This window comes from Solanum verrucosum, unplaced genomic scaffold, assembly GCF_900185275.1.
Source record: "Solanum verrucosum unplaced genomic scaffold, falcon-dt-bn FXZP01000228.1, whole genome shotgun sequence".
Taxonomy (NCBI): domain Eukaryota; kingdom Viridiplantae; phylum Streptophyta; class Magnoliopsida; order Solanales; family Solanaceae; genus Solanum; species Solanum verrucosum.
The window spans coordinates 1,553,900-1,573,694 of record NW_026020210.1 but is presented as its reverse complement, the minus strand read 5'-3'; the positions used below and the strand labels follow the sequence as shown (position 1 = coordinate 1,573,694).

The 19,795-nt window shown below is 31.7% G+C and overlaps 3 protein-coding genes across 4 annotated transcripts in view; all 3 read left to right on the top strand.

Annotated features, from left to right (window-relative positions):
- The first annotated feature begins 2,460 nt into the window (after positions 1-2,460).
- LOC125830450 (methylecgonone reductase-like) overlaps positions 2,461-19,795 on the top strand; it is a 160,614-nt gene continuing 143,279 nt past the window's right edge. For both annotated transcript variants that reach the window (XM_049509647.1, XM_049509648.1), the window contains exons 1-3: positions 2,461-2,711; positions 3,072-3,259; positions 3,740-3,774. In XM_049509647.1, the coding sequence (XP_049365604.1) occupies positions 2,466-2,711; positions 3,072-3,259; positions 3,740-3,749 (444 nt within the window). In that variant the 5' untranslated portion in view covers positions 2,461-2,465 and the 3' untranslated portion in view covers positions 3,750-3,774. The remainder of the gene's footprint in view (positions 2,712-3,071; positions 3,260-3,739; positions 3,775-19,795) is intronic.
- On the top strand, positions 7,851-8,778 carry LOC125830344 (uncharacterized). Its single transcript, XM_049509534.1, has 2 exons — positions 7,851-8,361; positions 8,546-8,778. Exons 1-2 carry the CDS (start codon positions 7,851-7,853, stop codon positions 8,776-8,778), a joined length of 744 nt encoding a protein of 247 aa, XP_049365491.1.
- On the top strand, positions 8,836-9,595 carry LOC125830436 (uncharacterized). The gene is made up of 2 exons (XM_049509632.1): positions 8,836-9,042; positions 9,152-9,595. Exons 1-2 carry the CDS (start codon positions 8,836-8,838, stop codon positions 9,593-9,595), a joined length of 651 nt encoding a protein of 216 aa, XP_049365589.1.

Below are 19,795 nucleotides of genomic sequence, written 5' to 3'. Positions count from 1 at the left end.
ATCTAAGCGTGATCTGGATAGTGAGAACCTGAACCTACATCACGAGAAGATGTAGCGCACGTATGCGTCAGTACTTGAAAGGTACTGAACAGGCAGGATAGAGTAAAGCTGAAAGAACATATAACTGAACAAAGCAATAAAACAATGAAATAATCTAAACATGATATAGATACTGAATACTGAGCTAACTGAATGCAATGACCAATTTATAACATGCTGACTGAATACTGAATGAACTGTAAATGTGGTCAATGCAATAGAGTCTGACTGAACTGTGGGAGCTACTAATAACCGACATAAAACCACATGAGCTAAATGTGGAGTCTGATGTATATGCCCCATCGAGAGGACCCAATATACCCTGCCAGAGATATAGAGGCATGCTGGCGTGATCACTAAACTGATGTTGCCCACAGAGGGGACTTACACCTACGTGGCTCGTAGTTCTGGGACTATATGGGTACGCTGAAACCCTCGTCCAACTCGGTATTATGCTACTCCCAATGAATTAAGTGGTTAACTAGTTATGATTGAATTTCTGTAAATACTGGATAGCTCAAAACTGAACATGTAAACTGAGAATGCAACAATTAATCTAATAATGATGCATTCATAAACTGAGACATGTAAAATTGAATACTGAAATATCTGACCTAGCATGTGTAATTCAAGAACTAAAGAAATACATAGCTAGGGTTCTGAAATTCATGCGATAAACTGAGCAATAACATGATAATCTGATTTGGAACATTTAAATAATTAATTCATGATGATTTGTTCAAATTCTAGAAACCCTAGGTCTGTTCATAATCATGGAATCAAGAATCTGACTGAATTCTAGGGACCTAATGGGCGAAAGGAACCCACTAGTGAAATCCCACATACCTGTTGACGAATTCCACGGAGAAATCTTTTGATTTCATGGCTGGAACTGAAGAAACCTCGCTGCGTTCTTGAACTAGGGTTCTTGACGTTTTTCTCCTCTCTTGCTTCTAATTTTCTAAGTTTGATTAATGATTTTGACTAAGGTAAGTTCTAGTTATGTTTCTAGGCTTAAACTGATTAAAATCTCATGATTTAGGGTTTAAACGACGTATCTTAGGGGTTAAACGAAATAGGAAAAGACCAAAAGACCCTTGAATTAGCTGCTGTCGAAGTGACTGACGGACCTGACTGGCGGTCCGTCAATCAATCGACGGTCCGTCGATTGGGTCCGTAGGTCGAGTCTGCCCGTCAGGGCTTCACTAAAATGGGCATAACTTTTTACTCGGAGGTCGGAATTTAGCAAACTCGGTGGGGTTGGAAAGATAATTCAATTATATATCTAAACATAGGTCATGGGACACATAATTCATTTTGTGATAAGTGTTATGACCATCTGAAGTTGACCCATCAGAATTTTCAGCTAACTGGTTGCTGACCCTTATCTACTGTCAGACCTACGGACCGTGGATCGAATGACGGTCCGTGCTGATCGACCGTAGTTTGTGTCAGAGGCTGGGTAAGGGAAGTCTCGATCCACGGACTGTGGTCTGATCTGCGGATCGTGGGTCTATCCGTGAGTCGGGACTTAGCCAATTTTCTGAGCTGGCTGGGGAGGGGTTGCAGTGGTGAACCACGGTCCACCAGCACGGGCCGTGTTCTGACCTACGGTCCGTGGATGGTGATCGTAAGTTGCACCTGCAACTTCTCAAAATCTGCATTTTTGTCTATTTTGAATACGGGGTGTTACAATATTGGTGGTTAATGAGATGGATGGACTCCTTATAAGACTTGGGCAATCCTCCTCCCTTTGAGCTAGTTTTTGGGGTGTGATGTAGGCCTAAACCCTAATTTTACATGGTATCAGAGCAGGGTCCATATCTCACCCAATGTTGGGCCCCTAAAATATCAAAATTGTCTATGCACTGGACGTGAGGTGGAGTGTTAAAGAATGACAAAAGTCCCACATTAATGGTTAATGAGATGGGTGGACCCCTTATAAGGCTTAGACAATCCTCCTTCCTTTGAGATAAATTTTAGGGTGTAAGTTACGTCTAAGACCTAATTTAACAAATATGAAGTTGCGTCATGTCATATCTTATCACTTCTCTCAATACTTTTTTAGCCTACCTCTACCCTTGGAGTATTCCGTCTGACCAATCTCTTGTACCTCCTCACTATGGCATCTACGCACATCCTTTTCATACTCCCAAACCATCGATCTCAGTTTTACTTCCCTCATTTTATCTGTCATAGAGGTCATTCTCACTTTTTTCCCAGATAATCTCATTTCTTATTTTGTCGCTCCTAGTACAATATAGACTGATATGGATAGTGATTCATATATTACATCTAAACCTACTTGTTTGAAGTTGAAACTTAATTATTGTTTTTGATGAAACTCGACAGATAAGTACATGATGTAATTAATTATAAGTCAATGAATCTTAATCCTATTAATTGTAATTTGTAGGAGGCTGAATATGGATTACTTGGATTTATACCTAATACATTTGCCAGTGACATTGAAGAAGAAGGTTAATAGTAATGATAATGAAGTAAGGACTGACAAAGAGGATATAATTCCATTTGACATGAGAGGGACATGGGAAGCCATGGAAGAGTGTTGTAGGTTAGGTCTGGCCAAGTCTATTGGTGTCTCCAACTTTACATGCACTAAGCTCTCTCAAATCCTACACTATGCTACCATTCCTCCTGCAGTTAACCAGGTAAATAAGTTTATTCTTCTACTTACTTTTTGTGTTTGGTAAATAAACCGAAAATATTATCTTAAAACATGCATTAATATATAAGTTGACTCAGTAGGAAAGTCATTTTTTCGAAAACATGAAATTTAAAAATACTTTTTGAAGAATATTTTTCCTCCATATCAAACACGCCCTTAGTTATAAATCACTAGGTGATAATACTTTATTCGTTTTAATTTGTTTAATTTATATGATTAAGAATATTATGTGAAAATTTGAAATTAAAGAATTGCTAGTAAAGAATAACTAGAATCCATATTTTTGAAATCGAATAAAAAGAAAAACAGGTCACATAAATTGAATACTCCTAATATTTTACAGGTGGAAATGCATGTTGCATGGAGGCAAGAGAAGATGTTAGAGTATTGCAAGGAAAAAGGAATACATGTGAGTGCATGGTCTCCACTTGGAGCTAATGGGATAACTCCTTGGGGCACCCATTCTGTTATGGAGAGCCCGGCCCTGTCCTTAAAGATATTGCCATTCACAAACACAAGAGCGTTGCTCAGGTGTAAATGCATTGATAACATTCTAAAATTTGGCATAAATTATTAGTTTCATTTCCGAATTATATTATTGATAGCTTTAAAAATATCTTTTTACTTGATTAACTAAATTTTAATACATTCCCGATCTTACAGCATGAGTGAAATACATCCCTAAATTCTCGCAAAGTTTCGAGGTGTTATCAACACTTCTCTTGGCATTTTATTAAGAGTCGTGTGCTACTAGAAGAGTTTGAGACTACTTGCTATGTCATATAACAGATTTGGGGTGTATATGAGTTTAGTTAATCAAGTAGAGGGATATTTTTAAGACTGTCAATAATTCTGGAATGAAACTAATAATTTGTGCAAAGTTTAGAAGTGTTCAATACTTTTCTCCTTATTATTTGGTCATATATACTCACACATTGAGATTAATTCCAAGAAAATCTTTACACAATATATTGACTTTATCTAATTAGCCTATGTTACAAATATTTATAGGTGGCATTAAGATGGGTATATGAGCAAGGAGCTAGCACTACAATAAATATGATATATAGCTACGAAATTATTAGCTATGACATCAAATTCGTCACTAATTGTTCACTTTTAGTGACAAAATTTACTTTTCATGCTTAAATATATGAGACACATACTTTTAGTAACGAAACATAAAAATCTGTAGCAAAGTTTCGTCTACTAAAGTTTCCCACCAAAAAATTAATTGGCGCAATTTGTTAAGTAGTGTTACTCACGAATTTAAAGTTATCGGTGACACATTATTTCGTCACTAATAATGTATCTAATTCATGACAAATTATTTTGTCTTAAAATTTATTGATTTTTTTACCCAAAAAAATTTCATCTAAAAAAATATGTTGTTACAATATCGACAAATTAGAATTCGTAGTTAAATATTATAAGTTATAGCTATAAGAATTTAGCTTTAATTATGATATTTATTTTCGTCACTAATATTATAAATAATTGGTGACAAAGTTTTTATTGTCTCTAATCAATCTGTGATTTAGTGACAACAAAAAAATTGTCACAAAATATATAAGGTGTTAAATAGCGACGATTTAAAATTTGTAATGAATGATTCAACTATTTGCTACGAAAAAAATTCATAGCTAAATATAATTTTTTTTTGCTACAATTGTTCATAATTACAAGTGACAACTTACAAAAAGAATAATCTAAGTGCTTTATAAGAAATAGACAGAGTCCTTTCGTTAATTATTAATAAAATTGTCCCTAATTAATACATTTAATAACAAAATAATTTTTGGTATATAAAATATAGTCATTAGTGACGAAATTAGATTTTGTTCAACAACGAAAGGCATATAACTTTAGAGACAATTAATATCGTCACTGATTGAAGTAAAATAACTAGCGACGATATAATGTTGTCGGTAGTAATAACTTTTTTAGTGACAAACATACTATTATCTACAAAAAAATATACTTTTTACGACAAATGACTTTTTCACAAATGTTTAAGCATTTGGGGACGATTTTTCTTTTTGTAGTTAATATAATACTTTTAGCGACGAAGCACTAAATCGTCTTTGTATAATTTTAGAGACACACATTTAGTGACGAATTATTTTTCGTCTCACAAGATTTTTAGTGACAAAATATGATTTATAAATGATGAAATTATTTGTCCCTGATAATCGAATTTGTTGTAGTGATAGGAGAGGAATGTATCCGAGAGGGAAAAGGATGTACTAGAGAGGAGAGGGATGTATCCGAGAGGCAGATAGAGATGTATCAGTGAGAGGGGATTGCTTTGATTCCTCTCTCTTTTCATCCTTTACATATTTCGTGTTTTTTTTGGAACCCCAGAATAATCCGTAATTGCTATAATCTTTGCCACAATCTATGCCCTTCGGGTGAGCACTTTGTGTGTACTACATATTCCGTGTTATTAATTGATGGGAAGTGGAAACTCTTCACCTCCTCACGCTAGATTGCTTCTCCTGGCCGTTAAATGTGTTGTTTTATAACGTTTAGCTTCTTCTTTTTTCATTAATTATTTAAAATATTTTTAAAACTTATTAACTTTCATTGTTCATAATAATTTCCTACCATTGAACTCTTCATTTACTTTAATTTGCAGGTTGTGATAGATGAAGAGTAATATAAGTAATATGGATAAATTCAGGTAAATTTATTAGTATAATTAGTAACTTGCTGAAATTAAACACTTTGAAAAAGCTTGATAAAAACTAATTGTTGTTCTAAAGTTCTTTTACTATTTATTGACTACACACAAACTACTCACGAAAAGTACTACTTTTTAAATATTATCTCTTCTATCTCAATTAAATATTTTTCTTATAAATTATATGATACTTTTTAGATTCCGCGTAGTGCGGATAAATTCACTAGTTTTAAAAATAAAGATAGTCTTTTAAATTTTGCTCATTTTATATTAAAGATGTAAGCTTATGGAATTGTTGATTTTGTAGCGGTTTTAAATCTCATAATCTTAAACTTAGGGGTGTCAATGGTACGGTTCGGTCAGTTATTTTTTTAAAATTCTATCATCCCAATTTTTGGGTATTTTATAATATATAACCAAAATTAGACTTCTTAAAATCATCCCAATCATATCGGCATCTCTTCGTTATTGGTACGGTTCGATTAATTTTCGGTTTTTTTTTTACTCTTAAAATATCACCTCAAAATATACTACTATTAATATATTTCTTTCACAAATATGTTCTTAAAGAGACACTTTAATTCTTCACCAAAAAGACAAGAATGTAAAATCTTATTGCCGTATTGCTTGATCTTAAATATTTAATAGGAGTGTTTGGATAGGTTTTGTTGTATTGTTTGATAGAGTATCTATTACAATATCTTTTATTTTTTAACCTAATTAAGTAAGAGAAAATTTTACATATAGCAAATAAAATATTGCTAATTGTATGCTATAGCAAACTTTGTAAAATTGCAGTCCGTAGCAAAATTATAGTTTGCTATGGACTTTTCTTTTTGTATATTCGCTTGTCATTTTTTATTTATTTATACATTTTGATAGTTTAAAAAAGAAAAGGGCGTTAATTTCGGTTAGAAAAAAAGGAAAAAAATCACTGAAGTCACGCATGTTCTGTTCCATTAGAATTCCCTTCCTTCTTCGTCGTCTTCAACAGTAAGAACTCCATTGTAACTCAATTCAGAAAATTGATCAAGCAATTGACGGTACTACACAAACAATCGAGATCATTGGACTGTAGAGATAGCAATAGGAGGTAATTTCATGACAAAAACATACTCTGATTTTGCTTTTTTAGGTCGAAGATGGTGTTCAACATGTATTCAAAATCAGATTTCCTTTTTAACTATCATCAATTTAAGTTGAATGTATATTGAGAGGTGTATATTTTGTTCGAAATAGAGTTTAACACTTATGATTTGTATAGTTAATTTATAATCTACAAAAATTTGTGATCTGGAAATTTTCTGGATGAACTTGTTGATTATTTTGAATTTGTGATCGGAGATTCGCTCATTTCACAGTAATATTTGTGTTCGGATTTGTATATTTGCTTAGAGTTTATACGTATAGGTTTTCAGATATGATTCAGTAAGATATGTATAATACATATATGAAACTATTATGCGTATGTTTTATACAGTTATCTTCATCATAACACTGCACTTGTATGAAATTGTATAATTGTGTATAAAGTTATAATTTGTGTATATAATTGTTTATATAGAAATGTATATGCAGAATGTGTATATAAACATTTCTATGAGTACGTATGTAATTGGAATATGTATATATGTGAATAACTGAAGTTGCTAGAATTTGTATAAATATACGTTATGTTTGTTGTTGAAATTCTTAATAGTATAAATGTATATGTATATATAACTTTTTTTTTATACAGAAATTTTGAAAATGGCTTCATTAGCTATTTTGGTTATGCATTCCGGTAGATGGGACAATGACAATTGTTACGTTGACTATACAATTGAGGGGGTGATTTTTAAAGAAAGTTCATCGTATAAGGAGTTGTATAATGTTATTGCAATGCAACTCGGTGTTGATACAAATTTGATTAAGCTGAAAATTGAGTATAGGGTTAAAGAAAGCAAAACGCCATGCTTAAAAAGTCTGCAGATGACTTCAACAAGTATCCAATTTGTATAAGCAAAATGGATAATAGTAGCAATATCACTGAACTGTGTGAAAGTTCTAATCAGGAGAATGATATGGTTACATCAATTTGTAATGATGGTATTGCTGATTTTGAGACTATGCATCTGTCAATTGGTGAATTGGTAGAGCCGTTTTGTGTCTTGGGGTCAGGGAGCTGCGATGGAGTCATTTCAGATCCTTGTAATAAGTACGTGGAGATTGACCAAGTGTATAAGAACAAAGCCACTTTGAAATCTGTGATGGAAAATTATGCAATTGAAAATAGATTTCATTATAGAACTGTGAGGTCAAATGCAATCAGGTAACTAGTTTATACAACAAATACATTAGTGTATATGGTGTTTTAGTTATTTGTATAATGATATGTTGTGTTGTATTTGTTGATGTAATTATACGCTGGAATGTATTTATGATGAATGTGAGTGGTTGATGAAAGCATCAAATATCAGCAAGTCTGGAATGTTTAGGATCCGAGCATTTAATACAAATCATACTTGTCCTTTGAAGGATAAAGTGTATTCACAAAAACGTGCAACAAGCAAGTTGATTGGTGGGATCGTTAAGCCTAAGTTTGTTGATCACAAGAGAAAATATACACCTTATGATATTCTGAGTGATGTAAAGATATATTTGGGAGTTGATGTAAATTACTCATTGGCTTGGAGGGCTAAAGAAAAGGCTCTGATTTCATTGAGGGGCACCACAGTTGCATCTTACAGCAAACTTCCAGCATACTTGTATATGATGGATATTACATATCCAGGCTCGCATATACGTCTAAAGAAAACAGACAAAAATGAATTCTTGTATCTTTTTGTTGCATTGAATAATTGTATACAAGGCTTTGATCATTGCAGACCTGTCATAGTTGTTGATGGAAGTCACCTAAGAGGACCGTATAATGGAACATTTGTGGCTGCAAGCACAATGGACGGAGCAGGTATGTTTCATTGTGTTTTTGAATGTATATTTTTTATTTTATGTTAATTTGTATGTAAATAAAAATGTAAGACATATTTTCCCACTGGCCTATGGTATCATTGATTCAGAAAATGACGCAGCTTGGTCTTGGTTTTTTGTACAACTAAGGGAGGCTTGTGGGGAAAGGAGTAATATGTGTGTAGTCTCCGATAGAAATGATAGCATCATAAAGGCAGTCACAAAAGTGTATAAAAACGTGCCACATTATGCTTGTATATGGCACTTGTGGTGTAATGTAGAGAAAAAATTTAGGAAGGCATCAAATGAGCTAAGTCCTGTGTTTTATACTATGACAAAGACTTGCAGTAAAGTTGAGTTTGATAGGTTGATGGATACTGTAGAAAAGGTTGATGTAGGTATCAAAGAGTATTTGTAGCTAGCTGGATATGATAAGTGGTCAAGGTGTCATGCAGAAACTCATCGGGGATGGGCTATGACGTCTAACATTGCAGAGAGTATAAATGTTGCATTAGTGTCTGCACGTGAATTATCAATTTTTAATTTTCTAGAAGAGGTTAGACCGATGTTTGGGAGATGGAATCATGACAACAAACACGAGGCAACCTGCACATTTAGTCCGTTGATTGGAAAATTTCAGAAGATACTGATCGAAAATGAAGCAATGAGCACACGAATGAGGGTATGTTTTATGTATATGTAGTGTTAATTAATCAATTATGAACACAGATAGAATATATATACAATTGCATAGACTTATACATATAAATAAATTTATTTGTATGAAACAGGTTGTGCCGTCAACTGAATATATATACAATGTGACTGATGATGGTAGGAGTTTTGTGTTATGTTTAAAGAATAAAACATGCAGTTGTGGAAAGTTTCAATACGAAGAAATACCATGTGAACATGCTTGGGCTGTACTAAAGCGAAAAAGTCTAGTGGCTGATGGATATTGCTCGGATTTGTATAAACCAAAGACGGTTTTGAAGATTTATGAGATACCAATTTATCCATTGCCTGATGTAGCAGAATGGGTGATACCTGAATACATAATGTATGATGAAGTCCGGCCTCCAAAATTCAAAAGACCTCTAGGAAGGCCAAAAAATAAACCTCGTTCAAAAACAAAACGTGAATTGATTGGTCTCAAAGGGAAACATACGTGTAGCACATGTGGAGTTGCAGGTCACAATAGGCGTTCATGTAGAAACAGACCCCAAGAAATTTAATAAGCTCTTTCGATTATATTTGAGTGTAAAATTCGATTTTATAGATACTTGAATGTTATTCTAAACTGGTTCTGTGTTTAAACTGTATGAGTTGGAATGTTGATGATGGAATAAAATTGTTATGTCCTATTAAATGTGATCTTTTTTATCTTCATTTTGTATTCATGCTCTTGTATATAATATGAATTATCGTTGGTGTATATATTGTACATCATATAAAGAAATTCTATATGTATAAGGTAAATTGAACATTTTATTATATTTGTATAAGCTGGATATTGAACATTGTATTCTATTTGTATTAGTTATATTGATTTTCCCTTTTTGAAACAGAAAATGTATATTCATAATGAATTAAGGGAATTAAAGATTGTATAAACTTTCGACATTTATACAGTTAATCTGTAAATATATGTTGTTAGTTAAGTGGTTTGTATACTTATACTTTATGAACATCCTATAAGCCTAACAATGTAGATGTATATATTCAACATAAATGTACTCTTAGATTTATAATGTTAGTGTATAAACAAACATTGTACAAGTTGATTTGTATAATTAAACTTTATGAACAAATTGTATAATCCTAACAAATGTGTATTTATACACTCAATATAAAACATGATTATTCAGTCCAATGACCCACAAACAACAACTTCAGTTTATCATTGTGATATGTATAAATGTAAGTTTTATCTTTCCTTTTTTTTACTTGACACAACAATAAGTGTATACATATACACAACATAAAAGATACACATAGATTTATACAGTTAATGTATAAATATACATTGTATAATTTAGTTTGCATAATTATTAAAGTGTTAAACTGCATATATAATGAAATTAACAAAAACAAGTAAGTAAAAGACTTAATCGATCAAATGAGTATATTACAATCAAAAAACTGAAAGTTCAAAACTTGAAGTTCAAAACAGTAAAGGTTGTTATGCATGTCATTTGCATATTAAAAAAAAAACCAGAAATTTAGTACTGTTCTAGGGATGTGATGAGATACCTTAACAACAATTTCCTCATCAAAATTCGAACAACATTCATAAAACCACACTTGCAAAGCAAGTGGGAAATCATACAACCTGAAATACTTCCCATCGTGTTTGATCTTAGTGTGCAAATGCAGAATCAGCAGGTCAAAAGCCTTTTTACCCCATGGGTAGTCAATGTATCTGCCTGATTCAACCAAATCAAAGTCTTTCCTATCAATAACAGTACTGGTTGGTTCTTCGGAAAGGATGAATGAATGTATATAGAGCAATATAGCAAATTTCACCGCATCATCATCATTATCCCCCAAACCTTATTATCAAACTTTTCAACCAACTGACTCTTGGTGATGGCTTTTTCGACTCCAAAATATTGAAGAATAATTTTGTTTGGTTCTTCGGTATTAAAGACAAAATCCTCCTCATTGTCTGAACATTTTAACCCAGATATTATAGCAAAGTCACGAATGGTGAATCGCAAAGTGGTGCCATTCACATGTATCAGGATTGCATCTTTTGAGATACCCTCAATTTCTCTCAAAAACATGCACCTAATCAGTTGTGCTTGAACATGACACCTACGAATACTAGATAATTGGGCAAAACATGTTGTTCCATAAAATTATTTATACTGTGAACTAGTAAGCTTTGTAGCTAATACTTTCATTACTTCAATATTTGTGTAACACTGCATGTGAGGTATGCGTGTTGGTTATCTTTTTTCTAAAAACTTAACAGCCTGAAAAAATGCATATATAATTTTACTAAAAATACACACATATACATAATTAAGACACAAGTACAGATATCAAAATGTATGAAATAGCTTTTAAATGAAAATAACATATACAAGTTTTATAAAGAAAAAATACATTATACAAACTAATTTCAACTGTATAAATGTTTATATTGTATATATAGATAAATTGTTGTACCGCTACGAATACAATAACTATTGATATTATACTTATACAAATAAATTCAAATGCATAATTGTTTACATTGTATATATAGTGAAATACAAACCATTTATGTATGTGTATAAGTTTGTGCAATTGTATATGTCTAAAGGAAGATTATACAAATAGGATCCTTATATAAATGAAAAAAACTTATACATAAAACAATGCACAAAACTGTATAAATGTTTATACTGTATATATATTATACATTATACAACCAATTTCAAATGTATAATTGTTTACCTTGTATGTATAGTTAAATAGTTCTACTTTATACACTTAACTTTGGATATTAACATAGTGACTATATAAAACTGTATAAACAAACAGTTATAAGACATGAATCAACACAGAAAATATAAGAAAAATATAAAATCGTAACATATACAAAAATAATGATTATACAAATACCTCATCATGCTCCAATAAGCTAGAAACAACAACTTCCTTTCTTTTTGCATCCTCTTCTGTATAATTAGTTGTTTTTTGTTTCCTTTTTTTACTTGACCCAGCAGCAGACTGATCTTTCTTACCTCCCTCCACAATTTTGATGTTGGATTGCTTCGATTTTGCACTCATTCCCTCCAATCTGATTGGGTTATTTTTCAATTTGGATTTGATCTCTTACATTGTGTTGGATTTGGACATTGAACCTGAAACCTCCCCAAAATCCTGAGTTAAACCCAAGGAAAAAGATGGGCGTTCAACACTATTTTCGACATGCAAGGGTATACCTCTTGTGAATCTTTTAAATGGAGATTGGGCATCCATTGTTTGAAGGAAAACTCTGTATGGATTATGAACTGATGTGAAAAATAGCTTGAAAAAACTGAAAAAAAATAGACAAAAATTTAAACTAATCGATTGAGATAAGTTTTGGCGGTGCCTAAAATTTTTGAAGGGATTTTGAAACCGATTGAGAACGTGCTGGTGGAGATTTGAAATTTCAAACTAATTTTGGGGAGAAAATTTGGGAGAAATTGAAGGAAAGAAGAGATATAAACGAGAAGAAGATATTGTATAAAAGGAAGAGAATAACGTCAACCTTTTTTTTTACTTATACAAATCGGTGGGGCCATTAATAGCAAACTTACAGAGAGTTTGCTCCTTAAAGGAAATAAATGAAACGGTAGCTACTGTATTTATTTTACATTAAAAGTTTGTCATTATGTACAATTATCCCATTAAGTAAAGGTTAATTAAAGAGCAAAGACTCAAAGTCGTCTAGTCACCAGAGGCCTGGAGTTATATTATATTTGAAAAATGTTATAAAATATATCTACATTTTAAATTTAACATATTGTTAATACATAAAATATATTTGCATACATGTAAGGTTATTCGGTTTGGTTCGAATTTTTTTTAATTTTTTTCATAAATTAAAAAGACCATCCCAATTGTTCGGAACGGTTATACACTTAAAAAAAAGTCCACAATTTTATTTAAAAAATAACATAAATCAGTTCGACACCCTACTTAAACTTATTAAACTAAAAAACTTACTACTCCCTCCGTTTCACAAAGAATGATCTAGTTTGACTTGATACGAAATTTAAGAAAATAAAGAAGACTTTTGAATCTGTGGTCCTAAATTAAAGTTATGTCAAATGTACAAAATTGCCCTTTAATCTTGTGGCCTTAAACATGTCACGTGGAAAATTAAAATTAAAATGTTACAAAAAAAAAGGTCATTCTTTTTGAAACTGACTAAAAAGGAAATGAGGTCATTCTTTGTGAAACGGAGGGAGTATATATAAACACTTTTTTAAAACAAATAAAAAAAAAAGTTAAAAACACTTAAAAATTAGAACAAGGGGAGTATATCACAAATAGACCATTGATTTTCAACCAAGCACAAGAAAAAAAAAACAAAAGTATTTACGTACCCAAGAGTTCTTTTCAAGGCAGGAAGAACAAGGTCACGATGAGTTTCCGTGCACCATAATTTAGACGTAATAAACACTTGTTCACGACTCTTAATGAGTCCGCGTTGTATCGCTTCCACCACTGCTTGGCCAAGTGCTTCCTCAGAGCCATAGACAGCGGCTGTGTCAAAGTGACGATAACCAATTTCAATGGCATCTATGAGTGTTGACACTAATTCATCATGTTGTGGTAAGGCAGGTCCTGTTCCCATCCCTATAACAGGCATTTCATGACCAGAATTCAGATTCACATTTGGCACTAACATTTGCTTCATGTCCATACCCATGATCTAAAATGAATAAGTGGTAATTAGAGGTCTATATATCCCAACAACGTTCCACCTGCTGTCAGGGGCGGAGCCAACATATTCTTAGGGGTTCATCCGAACCCCCTTCAGCGGAAAATATTACTATATATACATGATTAAAAAAAAAATTAGGTATATATATATAATAGATGTTGAACCCCCTTCGACTAGTTCGTGTATTCACTTCTTCAGATTTTAAACCCTCTTATTGAAAATTCTGGCTCCGCCACTGCCTGCTGTGACGACCTAATTTAAAGACATGTGATATACTTGGAAATAAAATTATGTACATTTCGTTCGTCTAGTTTTATTTGTCTTTTATAGTAAAAATAAATATCTTACTTTTATTTATGCAATTTAAAAATCAAAAGATGATTTCTTATCTTATTTTTATTTTATTTTTATTATTAAATTCTATGCATTCCTCAATATTTAAATAATTTATAATAATAAAAATAATATGATTAAATTATTAATTTATTTATTATTTCTTTAAAAATACCAAATTAAAATGAAAAAAAAAAAAAAGATGGAGAAAGGAGTAATATTGACTTGTGTAGATAGTTGATGTGCACATAAACCAAACTAATCTTATCTCTTGTTAGATTTGTGGTGGAGGTTGTCCAAAATGATCCTTTCAAGTTCAACCATTTGTTCAAGATATTAATACAGTCAGAGTCTACAAGTTGCTAGTAGTTTTGATATTTTGAATTATTGGCATTTTTAAAAGGGAAAAAGGATAAATATACCTCTGAACTATCGTAAATGGTATGCAGATACCCCGTCATACTTTTGAGACATTGGTGCATTTGCCGTCCAAAAACTAGAGCATATATGCCCTTCACTCTAACGGAAGACTAAATAGGACACGTGGCACAATTTTATCCGTCGATCCCATATTTAATAAATGTCGGATCGGTGAATAAAATTATGACACGTGTATGTCCGTTAGTATAAAGGTATATATGCTCTAGTTTTTGAACGGCAGAGACATCAATGTCCCAAAAGTATAACGGAGGGTATCTGCATACCATTTAGATAGTTTAGGGATATATTTGTCCTTTTTCCCTTTTAAAAATATCTTGCAATATTATTATATAGATTTATGTTGATAATTTTGATCAACAAAAAGTTCAGTCCATATTCTATTTATTAGTTGGATCAGCCAAAAAAGTTACAATTAAATTTTATTACTTCTATGGGTCCTTGTATTTGTTTGGATTTTTCTTGAATAACTAGTGGACCAATAAATTACGTACTACTACTACTATTCGTAACAAAAAAAAATCAAAATTCAAAGAAAAAATTTAAAAAATAGCAATTACATATGACATATTTAATTTGTTTTTTTATTTTTTATTTTCTCCCGGATAAAATGATAAATAATAAGAGTCTACAAGTAAATAGTTGATAGTCAACATGTCTTTATAGCTCTTAAGGGTATTTTGATACTTTAAATTAGTGGCACTTTAAAGATATTGTACAATATTGCTTTATAAAGAACTTTGACAATTTTGGACAAAAAAGTTGATCAGCCCATATTCTGTTTAATTAGTTGGATCAACCAAAAAAATGTGGCTTGAATTTTAGTACTTCTATCCACAGTTTCAAGGTAAAATCAAAAGTTGAATTGTTTTTTTTTGTAAAGAACAATAACTATAGTAATGCAAAATGAATTTGTTTGCAAATCTTTGCTATGTTACAGTTCCCCATTTATAGTTTCGAAAAAATCAAATGTCTTACAATTTTATTGGCCTACAATTTATTTTTATACAATGAGTATGAATTATATATTACAGAACTGCAAATTTGAGTGATGACAACAACAAATTGCTTGATGAATTTTAAAGGAGTTAAACACACTTTAACAATTTTTGGGAAAAGGCATGGATTCCCCTCTAAATTTGTAACGAAAAGTCAATTACACGTTTCAACTATCATAACGATCTATTACACACATTTATTATTTAAAAGTAAATTTAATATCAACCTGATATATGTAACACCACTCTCAGAATATGTGGTGTATTACACTCGTTGCCACATCAGCGCTACATCAGCGCCATGTCAGAAATTATATATTTTTTATATCATTTTTACTTTCTTTTCTTTATTACTTAAGTTTTATTTTATAAATTATATTTTACACTAATTCATTCCTAATAAATTATTAAAGTTCTCTAATAATTATGTCTTCTTCATCGCAAAATGGTAAAGAAGAAACTTTTAGCAATGGCCACGAAAAAAATTGCCTGCAATCTGGAGTTTAGTTGTGGAGTTGAAGAATTCTTCCATTCCAAAATGTATCCACAAGAAGTTGCTTCAGTTTTCCATTGATTGGCAATGGAAAATGAGCCTCCATTGTTATTTATTGTGGCTTGTAATTGTAAATATTTTTCAAATCTAGGCATATATTCTTTGTTTTTTTTCCATGTTCTTCTTGGAGGTTTCTTAAAAAATCGAGATAATCGAAAAATAATTTTATCCCCATTTTCAATCGATCACTCAATTCACTCAAAAATATCCGTCGAAGCTCCAGCAATTGAAACCTACCAAAATTTTACTCCTATTTGAAGTAATTGTTACTTGGCTGCTTCTCTTGTTATTGGTTTATTTTAAGCTTAATGGAGTGTGAAGAAGATGAGGAGGGTGGGGTGTGAAGAAGAAGAGATGGGGGTGGGGGTGTAAGAAATATTTTATTTTTAATTATTTTTTTTATTTTAATAACTATCTGACGCACATGATTTTTTTTTAATTATTATTATTTTGACATGTCAGCTTAAATAGAAGAGGTGTGTAATAGGTCGACATATATAATAGTTTAAGCGTGTAACTGACTTTCGGTACAAGTTAAAGGGGAAACCTATGCCTTTTCCCAGCAACTTTTCTTTGTAGCATTCAAATTCTTTGATGAAGCCTTTGTATATGGGAGATGCTTATATAGTGGTTCTTATCATCAATTCTCATTCCTAGTACAAGAAAAGTTTTAGTAAAATTGAAAGAAGGAAATGTAATATTTCATTTCTTGTGAATTTGCTTTTAATGGTGAAATGACCATTTTGCCCTTCTCCTTAGCATTTTCATGCTTAGTTTGTATTTCGGGAATGGTTGGTGTGGTCCCCGAGGAATCAGAGGTGTTTTTGGTGATTTGACCCTTTTGGGTTGAGAATTCTTGGTATGGTTGATTTTGGTCAATATTTCAAACTTCGAGCATTGGATGGGAATTTAGTCAGTTTCATCACGTTCGGAACGTCGATTTTGAGCTAGTTAGGTGGTTGGTAAGGTTTCTGAGACCTTGGGTTGAGTTTTGGGTGTTTGGGCTAGAACTTGAATTTTAAGTCTTAGAGTGGTCTAGTGGGAGGGTATTTCTGTTATTTAATCTCTTTTCGAAAATCTGGCGATTTCGTTGAGTCCGAAATGTCAATTTTAGTGGGGTAGCATGTCCAATTTATTTTTACCAGAGTCCGAACGATTTTCGAGAATTCGATAGGAGACTTGGACTTGTGGCTTTTTTTGTTTTCTGGTGTCTGGTGCAAGGGGACCGCATTCATAGGAGGATCTTAACACACTAACGACACTATTCCTGCATTTTCGGGCTTAAGCGATTCAATGAGCCTTATTCGTTGCGTACTGCCCGCGTTTGTGGTGGATTGGGGCGGACCTAGAGTCTGTCGAGGGGGTTCACCCGAACCCCCTCGGCAAAAAATTACGTTATATATTTAAGGTATTTTTAAGAAATTTTATGTTTATATATTGATTTTGAACCTTCTGAATATAAGATTAGAGGTTGGTTTAGTGGTTGAGGGGTTCAAACCTCAAATCTCAAGCACTGCTCTCTTTTTTTCCGAATCCCCTTAATGAAAATGCTGGATCCGCCACTAGTGGTGGAGGTTGTCCAAAATAATCCTTTCAAGTTCAACTATTTGTTCAAGATATTACTACACTTAGGGTGTGTTTGGTATGAAGGAAAACATTTTCCGGAAAATGTTTTTCAATTTTCTCATGTTTGGTTGGGTTAAATGTTTTGGAAAATCAACTCATTTTCCTCAATTTTTTTTTAAAAAAACTTCCCTTCAAAACTTAAAGAAAACATTTTCCAAAACTTTCTTCCAACTTCAAACTACAATTACTTTTTTGTTGAAAAAATCAATTTATTTTGTCCCTACCCTCAAACCAGCCCCCAACCAACCCCCCCGCCCCAAAAAAAATAATAATTTAAAGCTTGTTTTTAGATTCAATTTTTTTACCCACCCTCACCCCTACCCCTACCCCCACCCCCTCCCAAAAAAATATTAAAAATTATTTTTAAAAGATATTTCTAATTTCAATTTTTTATTTTTTACCCCACCCACTACCCTCGCCCCCTCCCTATCAATTTTTTATTGTTTTTAAAAAATATTTTCAACATCAATTTTTTATTTTTTTATCCCGATCCTCGATCACCCACGCCTCCCCGGCCTGCCCCCCCCCCAACCCACCCACCCCTTACTCGCCACCCCTACCCCAAAAAAAATAATTTAAGTTTGTTTTGAAAAAAAAAAATTCAATTTCAAAATTTCATTTTTTCACCCTACCTTAACCCTCGCCCCCCCACCTCCTACCCAGCCCCCCTACCAGCCCACCACCTCCCACCCCCAAAAAAAAAATTTAAGTTTGTTTTTTAAAAATATTTTCAATTTCAAAATTTCATTTTTTCACCCCTACCCTCGACCCCCCCACCCACCCCCTACCAGCCCCCATCCCCCCAAAAAAAATTTAAGTTTATTTTTAAAAAATATTTTCAACTTGAAAATTTCAATTTTTCACCCCTACCCTCAACCCACCCCCTACCAATCCCCCCCCACCCCACCCCCAAAAAAAATTGAAGTTTGTTTTTAAAAAATATTTTCAATTTCAAAAAAAAATTTCTACCCTAGTAAAAATAAAAGATATTTCTCAAAAAAAAAAAAATTCATTCATAAATCAAACACTAAAAAATTTTCTACTCACCAACCAAACATGAGAAAATAAGTCAAAAATCAACTTGTTTTCCAGGAAAACATTTTCCTTCATACCAAACACACCCTTATAGTCTACAAGCATATGCTAGTAGTTTTGATATTTTGAATTATTAGCATTTTAAAGATATTGTACAATATTATTATATAGACTACATACAGGACCCTGTGTCAGCACGGAGCCCAATATATATTACTAAATTTTTTGTCTCAATTTATGTGATATCATGAAATTTGAGATTTATCAAAAAATTTATATAATTTTAAAAATATTTTAAGGCCTATTTTAAGTTGTTAATTATTGTAATTTATAGTACTTTTTTTACATAATTTTAAAATACTAGTATATATTATTCTCTTTGTTTTAATATATGTGGTATATATAGAATTTCAAAAATTAACTTTTTTTTGTCTTTTAAATATATTAAATTATTAATTATTGTAATTTATAATACCTTTTTAACGTAATTTTCAAATAATATATGTTACTTTTCATGTCCAAAGTTATGTGACATTGATAGATTTTTTGGAGTCAAGTGATTTTTTTATATGTATTTTAATTTTTTTTAAATTATTAATTATTGTGATCTATAATATTTTTACGTCAATTTCAAATAATATATGTTTATCATCTAGCCAATTTTATGTAGTACCAATAGAATGTCAAGAGTCAATCGAATTTTTTTTATATAACTTTTAAATATTTATGTTGTTAATTATTGTGATTTATAGTATTATTTATATTATTCTTAAATCTATAACCAACAAAAAGAATAAGAGAAATAAATTTAATACAAAGAAAATACTAAATAGTAATGAAAATACTATATTTACAAATGTTTAAATGAAAAAATGAATAAAGAGCCAACATTATAAAGTGAGCCAATGATTGGGCCCATACAATTCAAGAGAAGAATAATCTTTTGATAGGAATATAAGCCATTAGATAAATATTGATTGGTTTTTGGGTCCAATAAAAAAAGGGTACAATCTTAAAACAAGAG